Consider the following 21,353-nt stretch of genomic DNA (forward strand, 5'->3'; position numbering starts at 1 on the left):
TATTTTTCTTTATTACTATGGGCAATAGCTCTTCTTATTGGGTCATATAGACGGCTCTCTGAACGGAGCTTTACTTTTTAGTACTTTTTTCCTTCAGTAAACAATACATTTTGTAGTAAAAAATACATTCCCGTCAACACAAAATCACAATAGAGTAAAATGAACCCCCTATGGACCATGAATGAAAAGATTTTATAAATGTTTTTGACGCGCGTTTTTATGCGCGTTTTTGTAATAGTAAACGCGCGTTTGTGTCATTGACTGCAGTGTCCTATGGCCACAAACGCGCGTCAAAACGCCCCAAAGAAGCTCAAGTACTTGATTATGCGTCGGGCGTTTTACAGCACGATCGTACGCGCTGTAAAACGCCCAGGTGAGAACCATTCCCATAGGGAAGCATTGGTTTTCATGTGTTGAGCGTTTTACAGCGCGTTTGAACGCGCTGTAAAACGCTCAAGTGTGAACTTAGGGTAACAGTGGTGCGCTGTAATTACACCGTCCGCTCCCGTTTACGTGAATGGGACAAGCAGTTGTAGTTACACTGTGCTGCCGCTACAATCTAGAAATGAATGACGAGGATGCAGCTCTCGCATGAGCACTGTGATCCCTTTAAACAGCCAGGAATCAGACCTGAGGATAGGTCGTCAATATCTTGACTAATACTTCATATCATTATCGCCTGTCAAGGCAACACCCAACTATTAAGCCATGACTGGAAGCTAAATCTTGGGGGCTTTGCCAGGCCCCTGGCTAACAAGAAAACCCATCAGCACCCTGTAATCAGGTTGAGAGGCGCCAATGGGCTGACAGACTAGGAGTTATCATGCCCATTGTGTCCTCACAGCTTGGCATCGTCTGCAATGGCTTGATGGTGCTGTTGGAGATCACAGCCCTGGAAATAGGTCTTATTAAAGGGGTTCTCCGGGCTTTTACTATTGATGACCTATCCTCAGGATAGGTCATCACTATCAGATCGGTGGGGGTGTCGGACTCCTGCATGAAGAGACGGCGAGCGCAGTGCGTACATGCCGTTTCCCTTTCTGTCCACTGCTGCTGTCTATGGTCTTTGCTATAGACAGCAACAGCGTACAGGAAGAGAGAAGGGAGACAGCATGTGCGAACTGCGCTCGCCGTCTCCTCATACAGCTGATCGGCGGAGGTGCCGGGTGTCGGACCTGAGGATAGGTCATCAATAGTAAAAACCCAGAGAACCCTTTTAATAAGACAGTGCAGCTGAGTAGGATACAGATACAACTTGGTTCGGCAACAGGTTCACTAACAAGACATAAAAATAAAAAGGTCCCAGTCTTATTCGGTTTTATACCTTCCATAAGAACAGCAGACCTCTGTATAGAGAACTGTTAATATAACCGAGATGGCTGACCAAAGATTTCAAGACTTAGTCAAGCAGAGTCTGATTTCCTTCAAAGACCAGACTGTGAAGGAACACACCTCTTAGACCAGGGAAACGGTAACATCCAGTTCTCAATACAGTCATACATTTCCAAGTGGAATAACAGAGGAAGGGCACAATGCAAAGTTATGAGAAAAGTTGTTCCAGAATGGGGAATACAAGTATTTCCTAAAACAGACATGTCAGGACAGGCGACGGGTCTCCTCAAACATAAGTGTTAATTTATTACTCCATTTATGTAGCTGGTTCCTACACTGCCCTGAATATTGTAGGCTTAGGTAAGGGCTCTTTCACACTTGCGTTCTTTTCTTCCGGCATAGAGTTCCGTCGTTCCAATGCATTCTGAATGGAGAGAAATCCGTTCAGGATGCATCAGGATGTCTTCAGTTCAGGACCGGAACGTTTTTTGGCAGGAGAAAATACTGCAGCATGCTGCGCTTTTTGCTCCGGCCAAAAATTCTGAACACTTGCCGCAAGGCCGGATCCGGAATTAATGCCCATTGAAAGGCATTAATCTGGATCCGGCCTTAAGCTAAACGTCGTTTCGGCGCATTGCCGGATCCAACGTTTAGCTTTTTCTGAATGGTTACCATGGCTGCCAGGACGCTAAAGTCATGGTAAAGTGTAGTGGGGAGCGGGGGAGCAGTATACTTACCGTCCGTGCGGCTCCCGGGGCGCTCCAGAGTGACGTCAGGGCGCCCCACGCGCATGGATGACGTGATCACATGGCACGTCATCCATGCGCATGGGGCGCTCTGACGTCATTCTGGAGCACCTCGGGAGCCGCACGGGCGGTAAGTATACTGCTCCCCACTACTACTATGGCAACCAGGACTTTAATAGCGTCCTGGCTGCCATAGTAACACTGAACGCATTTTGAAGACGGATCCGTCTTCAAATGCTTTAAGTTGACTTGCGTTTTTCCGGATCCGGCGTGTAATTCCGGCAAGTGGAGTACACGCCGGATCCGGACAACGCAAGTGTGAAAGAGCCCTAAGTCCAAAGAGAGGCAGTATACTAGTGTTAGGGTACTTTCACACTTGCGTTTTTCTTTTCCGGCATAGAGTTCCGTCACAGGGGCTCTATACCGGAAAAGAACTGATCAGTTTTATCCCCATGCATTCTGAATGGAGAGTAATCCGTTCAGTTTGCATCCGGATGTCTTCAGTTCAGTCGTTTTGACTGATCAGGCAAAAGAGAAAACCGCAGCATGCTACGGTTTTCTCTCCGGCGAAAAAAACTGAAGACTTGCCTTAACGCCGGATCCGGCATTTTTTCCCATAGGAATGTATTAGCGCCGGATCCGGCATTCAGAATACCGGAATGCCGGATCCGTCGTTCCGGCATGCGCAGATCGGTAAAAATGTGAAAAAATGTACAAGACGGATCAGTCGGTCCGCATGACAAGCGGAGAGACGAATCCGTCCTTGCGATGCATTTGTGAGACGGATCCGCATCCGGATCCGTCTCACAAATGCTTTCAGTCAGCGGCAGATCGGCGGATCCGGCGGCAAGTTCAGACGACGGAACTGCCCGCCGGATCACACTGCCGCAAGTGTGGAAGTAGCCTTAGGGACTTATCTGCGGAAGCCACCTTGACGCCTGGTAGATGGGCCCGACACGTATGTGCGCTAAGAGCTTTGATTAACTCACTTGTAGTCGGTATTGTACCACTTTTATTTAAATGACCCCCATTTCTTTGCTCTATTGTTTGTATGTATAATGGTGTGCAGCCATTTTCTTTTTTTATAATTTATTACTCCAGTAATTTCTCATTATTACATGTAGGTCACAGTTACACTTGGAGCTTACTGACGAGAGATTTGGGGAAGGGCTCACGGACCAGAAATCCTGAAGTCTGTTTGAGTTGGTAAAATTTAATGAGGACGGGGATCCAAGTTTACAAGCACATTACTATTACATGAGTTTTGCTTGGTCTGTAAATGCCGCGTCTGGGTCCCACGTGCACAGAACGGCTGTAGGATCCAACTTCTCGCTTCATCTAGAAGTCTGAGCTCCGTTACCATCAACATCGTAAACCCTCCTATAAAAATAATGAAACCGGGGAGGAAGAAACTCACCGCACTCCTTCAGAGGCTCATCAGACCAGTCCCGGCAGTCCTGACGAAAGTCACACACTTTGCGAATGTCAATACATTCTCCGCTTTTGCACTGAAATGTTCCTTCTGTATCACAAGGCCCTTCCACTGCTGCAAAGAGGAAATCCGTATTATTGGTGTTAACAGTATAACGCGATGAGTTGTAAAGTTGATGGAAGTTTTATTAAGCTCTTTTTTGGTTCTGGAAAAATTGGGTACTATCCAGTAAATCCACCCTCAGCAGGGGTTATCAACCAATCACCATGGGGTCAGGGGAGTAAGCTGCTGCCAGCTCCTGCTGTCCCCTCCAGATCCCTTCAGCTGGCCATACACATGAGTTTAAAGGGGTTATCCTCAGGAGTCCAAGAGCTGGGACCCCCAGCGATCAGCTTTTAGGCTATGTGATGTCGCCGTACATCGGTCATGTGACCTAGATGCAGCTCAACCCAATGCAAGTCAATGGGGCTGAACTGCAATACAAAGCACAGCCACTGTACATTGTATGGCACCGAGCTTGGGAGGTCACCATCATCACCAGAGCTCTGGTGAGCACCGTAACTTCCCAAAATAGCTGATCGAGGCTCAGACCCCCGCCAATGTGATATTGATGTCATTGGTCATTAATATTATTTCCCGTTGGCCAAACCAGTCGATTTCAGCGGGACCGGCTGACCACAGGCCATACATGGGGCTGTCCTGGCTTTCTTGTAATACCAGATGTTAGGGGAAAAGAAGGATCAAGCTGCTGGATTTCAATATGCCTGATCCTTATATTCTCAGGGAAGAGGAGCCGGCAGCAGCCTTCTCCCCATTTTAAATACAGCCACACTCAGCCGAGCATGCATGTGTACAGGGCCTTTTCAAGTTATATGCCATCATTTTTTGATTGGTGAAGGCCCAAACTATGGGACCCTCTCAATCCGAGGAATGAAGTGGCTGCAGCACTGAAACCCTTCACTGCTTCTGCCCACAGAGCAGCGCTCCTGGCTGAGCAGGGAATTGCAGCTGTCCCCCTGAATGCAGCTGCGCAGGAAAAGGCGTAGAAGGTGCTGCATCGCTGAAGCAGCACTATGGCCCCTTTATTCGTGATGACATATCCTAGAGATATGCCAAGACTTAAGATGGGAATATCCCTTTAAATTTTGCCCCCAGTCTGCCTCAAGTATATATATCAATAAAGCGGACTCACCAGTGCGGCATCCCGTCTCATCGCTGCCATCGAGGCAGTCTCTGACTCCATTGCACTGGTACATCCCATATACACAGGAGCCATCTCCACACTGAAACTCATCCGGACGGCAGGACACCAAAGCTGCGCGAGTAGGAAAGTGCATATAACGTCATTTCTAACCAATCAGACTGGAGCACGTCACTTTCCCTATGAATATAATGCGACTGTACTCACGGCAGTCCTTCTCGTCGGAGTGGTCTTTACAGTCCTGGTCACCGTCACACCTCCAGTTCAGGTGAATACACTTGCCGTTGCCACATCTGTACTCTTGCGGGCCACACTGCGTCACTGCCTGCGGCTGACTTTTCAGACCGCAGCGATCTTCGGATTCATCGGACTGGTCCGCACAATCGGCTTGGCCATCACACAGCCACTTCTCGGGGATGCACACGCCCTTCCCGCAGCGGAACTGTCCTGATTTACACGTGACTAAGGCGCAATCCTCTTCATCGCTTCCATCACTGCAGTTATCGACGCCGTCGCACACAAAGCTCGCAGAGATACAGAACTTATTGCGGCACTGGAACTCGCCACGCGGGCAACCTGCACAAAAGACACAGACAGACCTGTCAGAACGCAAATTAAATTAAGTAACTAGTGGAATAGCGCATAGATACATAGCAAAATAGCACGAGATGCATACTGGTAAGAGAACTATAGCTCCCTCTAGTGGTGGCAGGAAACCAGCAAGTTATTTTTTTAAAGATAGACTGTCATCAGGAAATTCACTGTGCCTTGTAGGGTCACCTCAGCTAAATTTTCACTTACCGATCATTCTTTCTGGAGAAAAAGTACTTTTAATCCCTATGCAAATGAGCAGTCAAGTGCACAGAGGGCGGGCCCAAGCCACTATGTGCACCCTTGCTCCTCCCACTTCCTCTGCCTGCCCCACCTTTTCCTTTCTGATTGACAGGGCAAAGGCAGAAACCTAGCCCTATCCGTAAAGAAAGGAAGGCAGGGGCTGGCAGAGCAGGCAGGGGGAGCAAGATTGCACTGAGTGGTTTAGGGCCGCCCTTGGTGCACTTAACTGCTCATCTGCTAGCCTTACAAGGCATTGTGCCCGGTTTAATCAGTGAATTTCCTGGCGACAGATTCCCTTTAAGGCTATTTTCACATCTTCGAATTGGCCAGATAAAAACCGTTGCGCGTATTTTTGCCGGGTAGCAGCTGGATCTCTGCCAAACCCCAATTATGGTCAATGTTGTCTGGCGGGCGGACAGCAGTGCTGAATCCAGAGAACTTCAGCAGGACGTTCTATATCGGAACAGCCTGCGGCAGAGGACAGGCGGAAATGTGAAACTAGCCTAACTACCCCTTTCACACCAGTGCGTTTTCTGTGTGGGTGCAATGCGCGAGGGGAACGCGCAGCACCTGCATTGAATTTCAATGGGTCTGTGCACATGAGCGTTGTTTTTCACGCATCAGTTCTGCATTGTGTGAGAATCGCTGCATGTTCTACAGGCTGCATTTTTGTAACGCAGATCTGGCTCTATAGAAGTGAATGGGGCTTCAGTGAAAAACGCATTGCGTCCGGGTGCAATGCGTTTTTCACTGATGGTTGCTAGGAGATGTTGTTTGTAAACCTTCAGGTTTTTTTTCACGTGCATGAAAAATGCATCAAAACGCATTGCACCCGCGCGGAAAAAACTGAAACACTGAACGCAATTGCAGAAAAAACTGACAGAACTTGCTTGAAAAATGGTGCGAGTTTCACTGAACGCATCCTGAGCCAATCCGTATCGTTCGTGTGAAAGAGGCCTAAGTCTATGTTTATGTAGGTGACTTTTTGGAGTTCTGTATCAGAGAAACAAATCTTCAACCACAATAAAGATGTAATAAGAAAATAAACAACACAGAATTTAGATTTTTTTTTTTAAACCCATGGTATTTAAAAGGTGGGATTTTACTTTTACGGGCTGTGAATAGCGCTGAGCTGCAGTCACGGCCCTGTGGACACAACTGGTCTGTTTGAAGAAAAAACTGAAAACTTTTTCTGTTATCAGTCTGGCGCCCAGGTTCTCAGACATTTTTTTTTTAGCAAGCTTCTTGATGGGGTCAGTCAAGACAGCAATTATTTTCCTTCTCCTCCTCAAAGATTTACTCCCTAAGAGATAAGGCTGAATAGTCAGTACCCAGAGAAAGGAATGTTCTAATGAAACACCATGATTTATCAGTTACCGGAATGTCAAGGTTACTGGACAGACCAGAACTAGTTCTCCAAAGCGAAAAAACTAAAATCGCATAAAGGGTCCAGAGATTGGCAAAAAAACACAAGCAGATTTCATAGATGGTAGGAAAGTCGGAAGCACTTTACATCCAGGTTTCCCAATTTCCAAACGCAAATTTGACAGGAAGCAACCTGTTGTGAGGGTCTGGGAAATCCCACCCAACACGTTTTTCCCTTTAATCAGACAACTGCAAGTTCTGCCTTAGGGCTTATGCCCACAAACGTAATTATTTTTAGTGTCCATTCAGATTTTTTGCGGTCCTTATGCAGAACCATTCACTTCAATGGGGCCACACAAAGAAAAAGAAAATAGCTCAGTGTGCATTCCATTACCAATATGTCCGCATGTCTGATCTGCATAAAAATAGAACATGTCCTATTATTGTCCGCATTACGGACAAGGATAGGACTGTTCTATTAGGGGCCAGCTGTTCCGTTCCGCAAAATCCGTAATGCACACGGCCGGTATCTGTGTTTAGTGGAACCTCAATTTGCAGACCGCAAAAAATCAAACAGTTGTGTGCATGAACCTTTATAATCTGTTGCCATGTAGAGGGAAGAGGAACTTGCCCGGTTTCTTAGGGGTTAATCTTCCATTTAGTGGGAGGAGAGAAGCACGCCGTTTGTGATGGCGAGACTGGAGAGCCTCCTTATATTATTATTAGTAAAGCGGCATTCATTCCATAGCGCTGCACATATGATAAGGGGTGCATATACATAATACAGACAACTGCACTAAGCATAAACAAGACGAGTTACAAACTGGTACAGAAGGAGAGAGGGCCCCGTCTGTGAGGGCTGACAATCTACATGGTATGGTAGAAGGACACAGTAGGTGCGGGTGAAGCTGGTCATGGCGGTATAGAGGCAGCAGGGTCACCGGTTGTAGGCTTGTCTGAAGAGGTGGGTTTTCAGGTTTCTTTTGAAGGAGTCCACGGTAGGTGAGAGTCTGATATGTTGAGGTAGCGAGTTCCAGAATGTGAAGGATGCTCGGGAGAAATCTTGGAGTCGATTGTGGGAAGAGGCGATAAAGAGGAGAGGAGAAAAGGAGGTCCTGTGAGGATCGGAGATTGCGTGTGGGGATGTATCGGGAAAGTAGTTCAAAGATGTAGGGAGGAGACAGGTTGTGGACGGCCTTGTATGTATTTGTTAGTATTTTGAACTGAATTTGCTGGGCAATATGGTGCCAGTGAAGGGATTGGCAGAGGGGAGAGGCAGAGGAGTAACAGGGTGAGAGGTGGATTAGTCGGGCAGCAGAGTTGAGGCTAGATTGGAGGGGTGCGAGAGTGCTAGATGGATAGCTACAGAGGAGAATGTTGCAGTAGTCTAGGAGGGAGATGATGAGGGCATGTACAAGCATTTTTTCGCAGATTCAAAGTTAAGGAAAGCGCGGATGCGGGAGATGTTTTTGAGTTGGAGGCGGCAGGTGGTGGAAAGGGCTTGGATGTGCGGTCAGAAGGAGAGGGCGGAATCCAAAATCACTCCAAGGCAGCGGGGGGAAAGATGATGAATTCTGTTTTGTCCATGTTAAGTTTTAGAAAGCGAGAGGAGAAGAAGGATGATATAGAAGATAGACATTGTGGGATTCTGGATAATAAGGTGGTGATGACTGGACCAGAGAGGTTGATTTGTGTGTCATCAGCATAAGAGTGATACTCAAAGCCATGGGACTCTATGAGATGTCCCAGGCCAAAAGTGTAAATAGAGAAGAGCAGGGGTCCTAGGACAGCCTTGCGGGACACCAACAGAGAGGGAATGAGACGAGGAGGTGGTGTGAGAGTGGGAGATGCTAAACGTCCGGTCTGTGAGGTATGATGTGATCCAGGAGAGGGTCAGGTCAGTGATGCCAAGAGATGAGAGAGTTTGTAACAGAAGGGAGTGGTCGACAGTGTCAAAGGCAGAGGACAGGTCAAGGAGAAGGAGGACAGAGTAATGTTTTCTGTTTTTGGCTGTTAGTAGGTCATTGGTGACTTTGGTAAGGGCTGTCTCAGTTGAGTGGTGGGGTCGGAAGTCAGATTGTAGCCGGTCGAAGAGGAAGCAGGAGGAAAGGTGAGAGGACAGTTCCAAATGGACATGTTGTTCAAGTAGCTTTGAGGCATACGGAAGAAGTGATATGAGGCGATAACAGGACAAAGAAGATGGGTCAAGTGAACGCTTTGGTGTGAGGGTGGGTGCAATGGTAGCATGTTTAAAAGCAGAGGGGAAGACACCAGAGGTTAGTGATAGGTTGAAGAGATGAGTTAGGGCTGGGATAAACACTGTGGTGAGGTTAGGGATGAAGTTGGATGGGATTGGGTCAAGTTCACAGGTGGTGAGATGTGACCTGGAGAGTAGAGTGGAGAGTTTTTCTTCTGTATTGGTCGAGAAGCGGGTTTTGGGAGAAGAGAACTGAGCAGTTGAGTAGAAGGTCTGAGGGGACTGTGTACTGAAGCTTTCTCTGATGTTGACTATCTTTTGTTTGAAGTATGTGGCAAAGTCCTCAGCTGAGATGAGAGGAGAGGGTGGGGGTGCCGGCGGACGGAGAAGGGAGTTAAAAGTGTTAAAAAGTTGTTTAGGGCTGTGGGACAGGGAAGATATGAGGGATGAGAAGTAGGCCTGTTTTGCATCAGCGAGTGAGGATTTTATTATGAGGACTGATTGCTTGTATACCGTGAACTGATCTTTAGAATGGGATTTCTTCCATCGCCGCTCAGCAGCCCTGGAAGCTTATCTGAGTTTTTGGTCAGGTTGGTGCCAGGGTTGTCTGTTGATTTTTTGGGGTTTTGTTGTGTGTGAGGGGGGCAAACAGTGTCCAGAGCTGTACTTATTGTGGTGTTATATAGGGTGGTGGCAGCATCTGGGTCTTGAAGGGAACAGATGGTAGAGAGTGGGAGAAGAGAGTCAAAAAGCAAGCGAAAGTCGAGATGTTTAAGGTTCCTGCGGGGGGTGGTAGTGTGTGGACGGGGGAGCAGCAGAAGAGACCAATGAAGAGAATGTGAGTAGGTTGTGGTCGGATAGGGGGAGAGGCGAATTAGAAAGGGAGCAGAGGCGGGTAAAGATAAGATCCAGAGTGTGACCATCTCTGTAGGTGGGAGCTGAAGACCACTGTGATAGGCCGAAGGAGGAAGAGAGTGATAGGAGTTTAGAGGTGGCTGAGTGGCAGGTGTGTCAATAGGGATGTTGAAGTCACCCATGATGATAGTGGGGATGTCGGCAGAAAGAAAGTGTAGTAGCCAGGTGTTAAAGTGGTCAAGAAAGATGGTGGCTGGGAATGGGGGGCGGTAAATGACAGCTATTTGAAGATTGGAGGGAGAGTAGATGCGAACAGAGTGTACTTGAAATGAGGTGAGTGTAATGGAGGGTGGCAGTGGAGATAGAGTGCAGCAGGGGAGGAGGTGTCAGCCATGTTTCTGTGAGACCCAGAAAGGAAGGTTTTTGAGAGATAAAAGATCATGAATGTAGGACAGTTTGTTACAGACAGAGCGTGCATTCCATAATGCTCCTGCAAGAGGAACCAAAGGAGCAGGGGTCAGAGGAATGGTTATTAGGTTTAAGGGGTTGCAGAAATTTGTAGAAGGAGATTTGTACTGGGAAATGGAGGTGAGGGTGGGGATTTGCTGAGGGGGGCCGGGATTTGGAGAGATATCACCAGCAGTAAAGAGAAGCAGAGAAAGCGTTAATAGATGAGAATAAGAGAGGGCAGGAGGTATCTGTGTGTGTTTGGGAAGGAAGTGTTTTACGTTGCCAAACATGGATGTGAGGGTATTTCAGGAGGTTTTGGAAAAGTGGGAAGAGTAAGATGAAAAATAGAAACATTGTTTGCATTAACTATTTTTGTAATTACTTGTGGTGCACTTCTGGTCCAATTCTGGTATAATTCAGGATGTGCACTTCAAGAGTTGCACTTGAAAGATGTTGTATTTGGAAAGACCAAGGTCTGGAAGTGATTTATACCACTCCGTAGGGGAGGGGGCTACATATGGCCTAATCAAGGGAGGACCAGATACAGGGGTGAAATAGTCAATGTAAACAAATACTCAATAAATCCAGCAGGAAAAGAGACATTAAAGTTCAATGTAGACATACCAGGGATGAGAAGGAAAGATGAGAGGTGTGGGTGGACAATATCAGACTGTGAAAAGGCTGTGTGCAGCAGTTAGCTTCAATGTAGACATACTTATATAAAGCAGGAAGCTACAGCGACGGGTGCGCGGAGAGTTGGCGTGTAGCCCAGTCGGCTAGCAGGAAGTAGGGCCGGCCCAGTACTAACTGGAGCACCGAGGTGCAGAAAAGTGCAATGCTAGTAACTGGAAGACGTCGTAGATCACATATGCTTTCCATACATATGATAGACCTCTCCACCATCCCCACCCACACACGAATGCTCGGGCCAAGAAAAGAGCTACAGGGTTTTCCCACTAACAATACTTACAGTACTGTTAAAATAAAATAGCAGTGCACCAATAAATCGCAGTTTTTGGAATTAACAATATTCCTACATAGTACATACTTTACTTGCAAGTGTAGTAGAGCAATAGAAAAGAAACAGACCCAACAATTAGGACATGTCTGCCGCCTGTTCTGAGTAACTGAATAATTAATTGAAAGGGCCATGCTCAAAATAATGGCAGTGAGGGGTTGTATCAATGATGTCATTCACTCTGTGGAATAACAGGTGGTAATTATGGGCCTTATTTAACCCCTTAGTTTATTTTTATTTTTTTTAAAGAGGACCTTTCATCACTCCTGACATTTCTGTTTTAATAGCTTCTTGCATTCCCCATATAATACAAATTCTGGAGCCTCTATTCTTATGGCTCTATGTTGTGCCATTCCTTTATTATTTCTACTAGAAGTAATGAATAAATTGCTAGCAGTCTGCAGTAAGGGTACAGGGGGGTGGTAACCAGTTGGGGGGTGTACCTGCACAGTCTGAACATGGCAGCACTGATTGGATAGAGTGAGTCTGTGCAGGGACACCCCCCCAACTGGTTACCACCCCCCTGTACCCTTACTGCAGACTGCTAGCAATTTATTCATAACTTCTAGTAGAAATAGTAAAGGAATGTCACAACACACAGACATAAGAATAGAGGCTCCAGAATTGGTATTATATGGGGAATGCAAGAAGCTATTAAAACAGACATGTCAGGAGCGGTGAAAGGTCCTCTTTAAACACAATTTTTTTGAACACTACTATATCTCCTATACACAGGTTGCACCCGGGCCCACGAGTCTTTAGCTACGTCCCTGGTAAACATTCTGCACCAATATACACTTGAAAGGTTTATATTTGTCCATGGCAGTCTAAACGGACGTGCAATACTTTTTTATTGCATTTTAAAAATAATAAAATCAGGCCTAATAAAGATATAGGGGGTAATTTCTCAAACTGGTGTAAAGTAGAACTGGCTTAGTTACCAATAGCAACCAATCAGATTTCACCTTTCATTTTTGACAGCTCCTTTGGAAATTGAGAGGTGGAATCTGATTGGTTGCTATGGGTAACTAAGCCAGTTCTACTTTACACCAGTTTAGCAAATCACCCCAATGATCTTCTAATATCAAAGGGTCTGCTAATCTGCAGTTTTTTTTTTTTTACTTGAAAAAGCTTTGAAGCCTGGCCAGGGCGGAAACCCACGTATAGCAGGACACAGCAATATATTGGACCAAAGTCCAGAGGCCCAAAGTGATGCTGAACTGCCCCTTACAGTAGATTAATAGTCATCTAAAAGAGCGTGCGTGCGAGCGCAGCCTTCCCTTCATTGTTTACCTGCTCGCCGTCGACATCGCAGCGGTGACCAGGTGTAACTATAAGCCGTCCCATTCACTGCAATGGGATGGCTCCTTCCTATTCAAGTGTATAAGAACGAGCCGTCCCATTGAAGTGGATGGGACGGCTGATAGTTGCACCTGCTCAGCGCTGCGCTGTTGACGGTGAGCAGGTAAACAATGAAGGGAAGTCTGTGCTCGCACGGAGCGTGGCCTTCTCTTCAACCAGCTGATCGGTGGGGGTCCCGGGGGGTCTGATATTGTCAGGTCATCAATATTATAATCCCCAAAAACTCCTTTAAGTAAGAACTTAAGGACTTTGACTCATAGGGAACCACATCCAAAAGGAGGATCTGCAATGATCTGGCTGTTTAATTCTGCCGCCGATTACCTGATGAATTAGCAAACGCTCGTTCATCGGGCAATCCGGATTTATTTATTTTTTTAACTCTTATTAACAGAATAGGAATAACATCGACATCATACATTATACATACATAATACAGACCAATATAAAGATTCCTTTTGTCAGTTACTTCACACACCCACTGCCCAGTTGTGAATCCCTCATTTCTTTGGCCGGCGTTGCATTACAATCAGGTGGCCCCACTAAACCGTCTGAACCATGGATCCTCGAGCCGTTGACAAAGCTTGCCGCAGTCTCGAGGAGGCGTACATAGTGAGGCATGACCCACACCACAGGCCCCAAGCCTTGTCAAATTTTTGAGGTTTGTTACAGTGTTTATACACCAACACTATATATGGTAGGATCTGGTTTATCTGTAATTTCCACATGGACAAGTTCGCTGTAATGGGGTTGTACCATCTCAAAGCGATACATTTACGCGCCATAAACAGCGATTCCCTTAAAAATGTAGTCATGTAATGATCCCAGCTATCTTCATTCAGTATTCCCAGCAGGCAAACCTCAGGTGTGCAAACTACCTGAACCGGCATTAGGTCACCTCCTTCCAAAATGTGGCAATTGGGCCGCATCTCCACATCATGTGCCAGAGGTCTGCCTCCAGCTCTCCGCACCGTGGACATGCCGTGGATGGTGCTCTACCCATTCTATATAGCCTAGCTGGTGTGAGATATGCTTGATGGATGATGTAAAGTTGGATGTTTTTGTTATTGACTGCTGGTGATACAGTTGTGCTCATAAGTTTACATACCCTTGCAGAATGTATGATTTCTTAACCATTGTTCAGAGAATATGAATGATAACACGGACACTTTTCTGTCGCTCGTGGTTAGTGGTCGGCTGAAGCCATTTATTGTCAGACATCTGTGTTTACTCTTTTTATATCATAATTACAACACAAACTACCCAAATGACCCTGATCAAACGTTTATAAACCCCAGTTCTTAATACCGCGTATTGCCCCCTTTAACATCAATGACCGCTTGAAGCCTTTTGCGGTAGTTGTGGAAGAGGCTCTTTATCTTCTCAGATGGTAAAGCTACTCATTCTTCCTGGGAAAAAGCCTCCAGTTCCCCTAAATTCTTGGGCTGTCCTGCATGTTTGAGGTCTCCCCAGAGTGGCTCAATGATATTGAGGTCTGGAGACAGATGGCCACTCCAGAACCTTCACTTTATTTTGCTGAAGCCAATGACAGGTCGACTTGGCCTTGTGTCACATTGTCATGTTGGAATGTCCAAGTACGTCCCATGCGCAGCTTCTGGGATGAGCGAGTGAAAATGTTCCTCCAGTATTTGTTGATACATTACTGCATTCATATTGCCATCAATTCTGACCAAAATTCCTGACAAATTTGTAGCTCACACATCCCCAAAACAGCCACCGCGATCCACCACCATGTTTCACAGTAGGAATGGTGTACTTTTCATCATAGGCCTTGTTGACTCCTCTCCAAATGTAGCGTTTATGGTTGCGTCCAAACCGTTCAATTTTAGTCTCCATCACGCCAAATGACTTTGTCCCAGAAGGTTTGAGGCTTGTCTCTGTGCTGTTTGGCATATTGTAAGCGGGATACTTTGTGGCATTTGCGTAGTAGTGGCTTTCTTCTGGCAACTCGACCATGCAGCCCATCTTTCTCCAAGTGCCTCCTTATTGTGCATCTTAAAACAGCCGCACCACATTCTTTCAGAGAGTCCTGTGTTTCACCTGAAGTTACTTGTGGGTTTTTCCTTATATCCCGAACAATGTTTCTGTCAGTTGTGGCTGAAAGTTTAGTTGGTCTACCTGACTGTGGTTTGGTTTCAACAGAACCCCTACTTTTCCACTTCTTAATTAGAGTTTGAAGCCTGCTGATTGGCCTTCTCAAGTCCTTTGATATTTTCTTATATCCCTTTCCTGTTTTATAGAGTTCAACTACCTTTTCCCGCAGATCTTTTTACAATTCTTTTGCTTTTTTCCATGACTTAGATTCCAAACAACATCAGTGCAGCACTGGATGACGGATGCAAGGGTCGGTCAGGAGTCAAGAAAGTCATTGACCTTTTCTACACACCCACTAATTACAAGCAAACAGATCACAGGTGAAGGTGGTTACCTTTAATAGCCATTGTAACCCTTTTGTGTCAAGTTGTGTGCATGTTATCAGGCCAAATCACCAGGGTGTGTAAACTTTTGATCAGGGTCATTTGGGTAGTTTGTGTTGGGATTATGATATAAAAAGAGTAAACACAGATGTTTGACAATAAATGGCTTCAGCCGACCACTAACCACGAGCGACAGAAAAGTGTCCGTGTTAACATTCATATTCTCTGAACAATGGTTAAGAAATCATAAATTCTGCAAAGGTTATGTAAACTTATGAGCACAACTGGACTTGTAAATGTGATTCCAATAAAACCGTTATGGACTCTTCTGTAAGCGTGGGTATCAGTCTTTTCCATTTGTCTATTACCATGAGGGGATTGGCACTGACCTTTACCTGTACTAGATGTGAATAGATTGCCGATAGTGTGCCAGTGAACCGCATAGGGAAAGTGGAAGGGGTTAATAGAGCAAGGGTAGGAGTGGGAAAATACAGGAGCAGGATTGGGGGATTCAAAGGGGGGGGGGGGGTGGAGGATAAACTTATATAAGGGGTAGCTGATTGTCGGTGATGCAATCCACTGTGAGAAGAGTGACATTTTTATTTGCGGTTTTACGTGTCCTCTACTGTTTGGTGGGTTGGGTTGGTGGTTTTGGTTTTTCTGTTGCAGGTGTCACAGCTGGCGGGGGAGTTGGCCCTGAAGGCATTCGGTAGATCTACATGCTCAATGTAATACAGCATCATGGGGAGCATACAGAAAAGCAACACCGAAATAAGGAAGAGTGACAAGGCCACCTTCAGGGAGTGGTTGTTTAATAAAGCTGTGGCCGCCTCATTTTCTCCATCAAATGGGGTTTGGGTTTTTTGTGGAAGAGCGGATGCCGTAGTGGTAATAAGGCTGGTCCATGCTGTCCTAGTCCTCTTGGGCCCTGGGTTTTGGCAACTCCTATAAGTGGGTACTTAGAGACCGTGGTAAGCATGTGTTTCCAAAAACTCCTTTACGTGATATGGAGTCCTGTCCGCTGCGCCCGATAGATTCAGCCAGAACGGATGTATATTCATTCTATACATCACTGAGGGAGCGCTACGTATCAGAATGCCTAGTATCGGCGAGTAATCTGATATCCCCCTAGGTAAGTATGATACAGAGCGAAGATTTAACATCGCTGTCCAACTGCCCAACATATAGTCTATCCGGGTTAGGGAGTTGTGACCAGTGATGGTCAGTTCGCAGTGTTCGCCAGCGAACACATGCAGACTGCCATCTTTAATAAGGTGGACTCACCTGTCCAGTGATGCACAGGTAAGCCCTTACCTGTGCCGAGAGCCGGTCTAAAATCATATGCAGTCACCGGGAGCAGGCAGTTCCGAGAACAGCGCGATGAAGGCCCCCCGGCGGCTGTTCTCAGAACTGCCTGCTCCCGGGGACTGCATTTGATTTCAGACCGGCTCCCGGCACAGGTAAGGGCTTACCTGTGCATCGCCGGACTGGTGAGTCTACCTTACTAAAGATGGCAGCCCGCATGTGTTCGCTGGCGAACACTGCAAACTGACCATCACAGGTTGTGACCACCACTATGGCAGGAGTACACCCCAGTACACCCAAATGTCAAACCATCTGAATTAAGTTAGGAACAAGTTTAGTCGCGAGGGACTCCCTGCACCTGTTGGGTCTGCTGCATCTTGAAAGCGGTTTAAAGAAGGGTCTAACATCATGTTTAGGTCTCCCATGCATATAGCCAGGGGGTGAAAAACATAAATGCCGGATGACACCGGAAAGACGGATCCGGCATTTCAATGCATTTTTATGACTGATCAGGATCCTGATCAGTCTTACAAATGCCATCAGTTGGCATACGTTTTGCCGGATCACTCTGCCGCAAGTGTGAAAGTAGCCTAATAAAGTGTATTGTACATTGTCAATAAGAGAATGAACAAAGACATATCTGCCTTCTGGATCAATAGCTAGGTATTGAACCTCCCAGCATAATTGTGTATTAACGGAGATACCCCACTTGAAGAAGAGGTGCGATAAGAATGTGCGGCCCACTGTACCCAAGGCTTCTTTCGGACCCGAGAGGTGTTGGTGATAAGATGCGTCTCTTGGGGACACAAATTTTGTGGGTTATAGTTTCTAATAAAGGCAAGCACCACAGATCTCATTTGTGGCGTACCCCATCCCCTAACATTCCCCGATAAGATTTTTAACTCCGCCATGGATTCCAGGTCAAACGTGTTATCAGGAGAGGAACATATTGCAGTGGGTGTTTTGATATGTAGGGGGCTACACGAAGAACTGTAACTGAACTCATAAAACCAGAAAAAACAGCAACCTAGATTCCCTAACGGCACGCTTTCTGTAAATGTAGTTTTAGGTCTGGAGTATCTTCCTAATTCAGACTATAGGCCAGCAAGACCGGGATGCCTCTGCCATCCGCACAAACCTCTACAAGTCAATGGGAAGCCGCACTTGTCATGCACATCTATCTCTCGCCGCAGCATTTTATCGATTCTTTGCAATCTTTGGAACAGACACAACAATAGAAATACAATCATAGGAGAAACGTCACGTGTCCTGGACCTCATTACCCAGATAACGTTCCCTTTTTTTTGCGGATCCGTTTTTTTGCGGATCCATTGTAATAATGCCTATCCTTGTCTGCAAACTAGAAAAGATAGGACATGCACTATTTTTTTTGCGGAGCAACGGAACGGACATACTGATGCGGACAGCACACGGTGTGCTGTCCGTGTTTTTTGCGGACCCATTGAAATGAATGGGTCCGCATCCTATCCGCAAAAAAAATGGAACGGACACGGAAACAAAATACGGTCGTGTGCATGAGGCCTACTACAGGATCCCTATATATTAGCTATGGAGGGGACCTGGCACGCCCGTGCATTATCCAGACAACCCACGGATTTTGCCCATTGCTTGTTTCACTTCACCAGTGGTGGCGCTGCACGGAATTGAATACTCGTGACTAGGGATGTGCAAACTTCTGTTTTCAAGTTGGGCGTACAAGGTTCAGGATCGGGTTATCTAAGAATTTCGTTATGGATTTCCATAAGTTATGGTCCGTGGTAGAAGAATCCATAACGGGATTCTTAGATAACCAGAACCTTGTACGCCGAAGCACGCTCAACACTACTCGTGACCAAGTACCCATACAGATTTGATCGCAATAAAATTTACAACCCCTTTAATCCAGCTCATTGATGCCCGAGAAGAAAAAATTGTAAAAAGTGACATGCAAAGCTGAGTCGAGTAAAATTCTTCTACAACAATAGCTGTAGAGGTATAAGCACTGTCCGCTGCCCAAAAGTAAATGGAGACCATCAAGGACTGGAGCATTGGCAGCTTAAAGGCTATGGACACCTTTGTGCACTAAAAATCAATAACCCCATATCTTACCGTAATGCAGCACATAATAAAATTGCACTTGTTTGTTTACTGGTATCAGCTTTGCTTCACATGCCCTCAGAAATGCTGTTCACTCACTGTTCGGATATCTCATCAGGCTCTGTGGGCGTTCCTGTTGATTTTACATGCACCAGCACAAGCTCTGCAGCCCCGCCCCCACATCCTGTTACACAGCACAGCTATCAGCCACTTACATATAGGCGGCTGGAACTACCAAGTAAGGCCTCATGCACACGACCGTATTTTGTTTCCTTGTCCGTTGCGTTTTTTTTGCTGATAGGATGCGGAGCCATTAATTTCAATGGGTCCGCAAAAAAATGCGGACAGCACACCATGTGCTGTCCGCATCAGTATGTCCGTTCCGTAGCCCCGCAAAAAAAATTGTGCATGTCCTATTTCTTTCTACTTTGCGGACAAGGATAGGCATTATTACAATGGATCCGCAAAAATAACGGATCCGCAAAAAACAATAATATAAAATCGAATGCCATACGGACGTCATCATTTATTTATTTGCGGACCGCAAAACACATACGGTCATGTGCATGAGGCCTAACTTGGTAGTAAGATTTCATTCCAAACCACAACATGGTAATTCTCATTCACACGTCCGTGGAACATGGTCCGTGAGATACCGGACTGGCATCCTGCTGAGCGCACAACGTCATCGGTTACTATGACGCCGTGTGCTTTGTGCCGCCGCAGCTGTACAGTAATACACTCGTATGATCTATACAAGTGTATTACTGTACTACGGTGGCGGCACAAAGCACACGGTGTCATAGCAACCAATGACGCCGTGCGCTCCTGCACTAAGCAGGATGCCAGTCCGGTATCTCACGGACCGTGTTCCATGGACGTGTGAATGAGGCTTTACTGTAATCAGCAGATCTATTTCTCACTTTCCATGCTGTCCATTATTTGTAGACACAATAGATCTTTCTGCGGTCTACAGTCAGGACCATGGCGTTATAAGCAGGATATAGATCTCGTTATTGACGCTCTCACTACAGTGCTCCAGACAAAAAATAATAATATCATGGAGCCATTGGCTATTACGCAAAAAAACTTAGGAGCCAAATAAAAAAAATTGTCGCCAAATTTAAAATGGATATAATATAGCTGGGATTAGGAGCATGGGGTTTTATAAGCTACAGCCCACGCGGTTAAAGGGGTTGTGCACTCATTTCCATGACCTGTCAGACTAGCCGGATTCGCATTGGTAATCCCTAGGTGCTGGGTCCCGGCTCCTTCGCTTCCCGGCCTCCGCTGCTTGTCTTGGGTTTCTCCATGAAAACATTTGGCTGCAGTGACATCAAGACCATCACTGGCCACAGTGGAGATCTGCTCCCCGTGCATCACAAGAGCATTTAACATAATGTAAGGGAAGCAGTGATCCGTTATTGGCGTCAAATAGGACGTTTTCATGAAGGGACTCAAGACAAGCAACGGGGGCTGGGGAGCAAACGAGCCGGGACCCCGCACTGGGGATCCGATAAGCATGATCACCAACAAGGGTCCTGCCAGTCTCAGAAATTAGTGCATACAAACCCTTTAAGGAGTTACTTTTTTTTTTAAGGGGTTTCAAACCAGTATTCGTCTATATGTGACACAGAATGGGTTAAAATAAACTATCCCCACTGCACTCCTTAAAAGGCCAATCACTTGAGAATCGCCACTGCAACCAGTGACCACATCAGCCGGCATCACGTGTGGACGGGACCAGCATGACGGTGGGAGAGGGGGGGGGGGCAGCTTTAGGTTTTTGTTTTTACATTTTTAAACAAAATATAATATAACAGATTAAAATATAATACTTCAGGAGCTTTATTGTCCATTCACACGTCCGTAGAATGTGTCCGCACCCGTTCCGCAATTATCCAGGAAGGGGTGCAGACCCATTCATTCTCTATGGGGCAGGAATGGATGTGGACAGCAGTGTGCTGTCCGCATCCGCATTTCCAGAGCACGGTCCCAAACTTCCGGTCCACGGCTCTGGAAAAAAATAGAACACGTCCTATTCTTGTCCGCAATTGAGTACAAGAATAGGCAGTTCTATGGGGGTGTCGGCCGGGTGTATTGCGGATCTGCAATACACTACGGACGTGTGAATGGACCCTACCTCTTTATTCTCAACCCCTCTGCTTGCCTGTCAGTGAATGAAAACCTTTCTTATTTGCGGTTGTTTCTTGAGGAAAGATTGCCCATATTCTAGTGCTGCTCACTGTGCGACTGTGGCTGGACATGGACATTCAGTCTGTGAATGTCAACCTTGAAGGTTTCCATTTACTGCCAGCAAGCAGAGATGTGGGAAAGGTAGGGGACCTCCTCTGGCAGCTGAACTAGCCTGTGTTTAACCCCTTATAGCCTGCTTCAGTGTCATTTTCCCCTCTTTTTAACTTTACTACATGTCTTTGGAGCAGAAAGGAGCAGCTAAGGGCACTTTCACACTAGCGTTATTCTTTTCCGGCGCCGAGTTCCGTCCTAGGGGCTCAATACCGGAAAAAAACGGATCAGTTTCATCTCCATGCATTGTGAACGGAGAGAAATCCGTTCAGGATGCATCAGGATGTCTTCAGTTCAGTCACTGAACGGCGTTTTGGACGGAGGAAATACCTCAGCATGCTGCGGTATTATCTCCGTCCGAAATTCCGGATCAGTTGCCAGAATGCCGGATCCGGTGTTAATTTACATTGAAATGTA

General features: G+C 46.3%; 1 protein-coding gene across 1 annotated transcript in view; it reads right to left on the reverse strand.

The window, feature by feature from the left end:
• The window catches only part of LRP8 (LDL receptor related protein 8), a 219,409-nt gene that overhangs the window by 19,741 nt on the left and 178,315 nt on the right, over positions 1 to 21,353 (reverse strand). The window contains exons 4-6 of the mRNA XM_044300565.1: positions 4,919 to 5,287; positions 4,703 to 4,825; positions 3,496 to 3,624 (exon numbers count right to left, since the gene is read on the reverse strand). Of these exons, the coding sequence (XP_044156500.1) occupies positions 3,496 to 3,624; positions 4,703 to 4,825; positions 4,919 to 5,287 (621 nt within the window). The remainder of the gene's footprint in view (positions 1 to 3,495; positions 3,625 to 4,702; positions 4,826 to 4,918; positions 5,288 to 21,353) is intronic.

The sequence above is a fragment of the Bufo gargarizans genome, chromosome 7 (genome assembly GCF_014858855.1).
Source record: "Bufo gargarizans isolate SCDJY-AF-19 chromosome 7, ASM1485885v1, whole genome shotgun sequence".
In the NCBI taxonomy this organism is placed as follows: domain Eukaryota; kingdom Metazoa; phylum Chordata; class Amphibia; order Anura; family Bufonidae; genus Bufo; species Bufo gargarizans.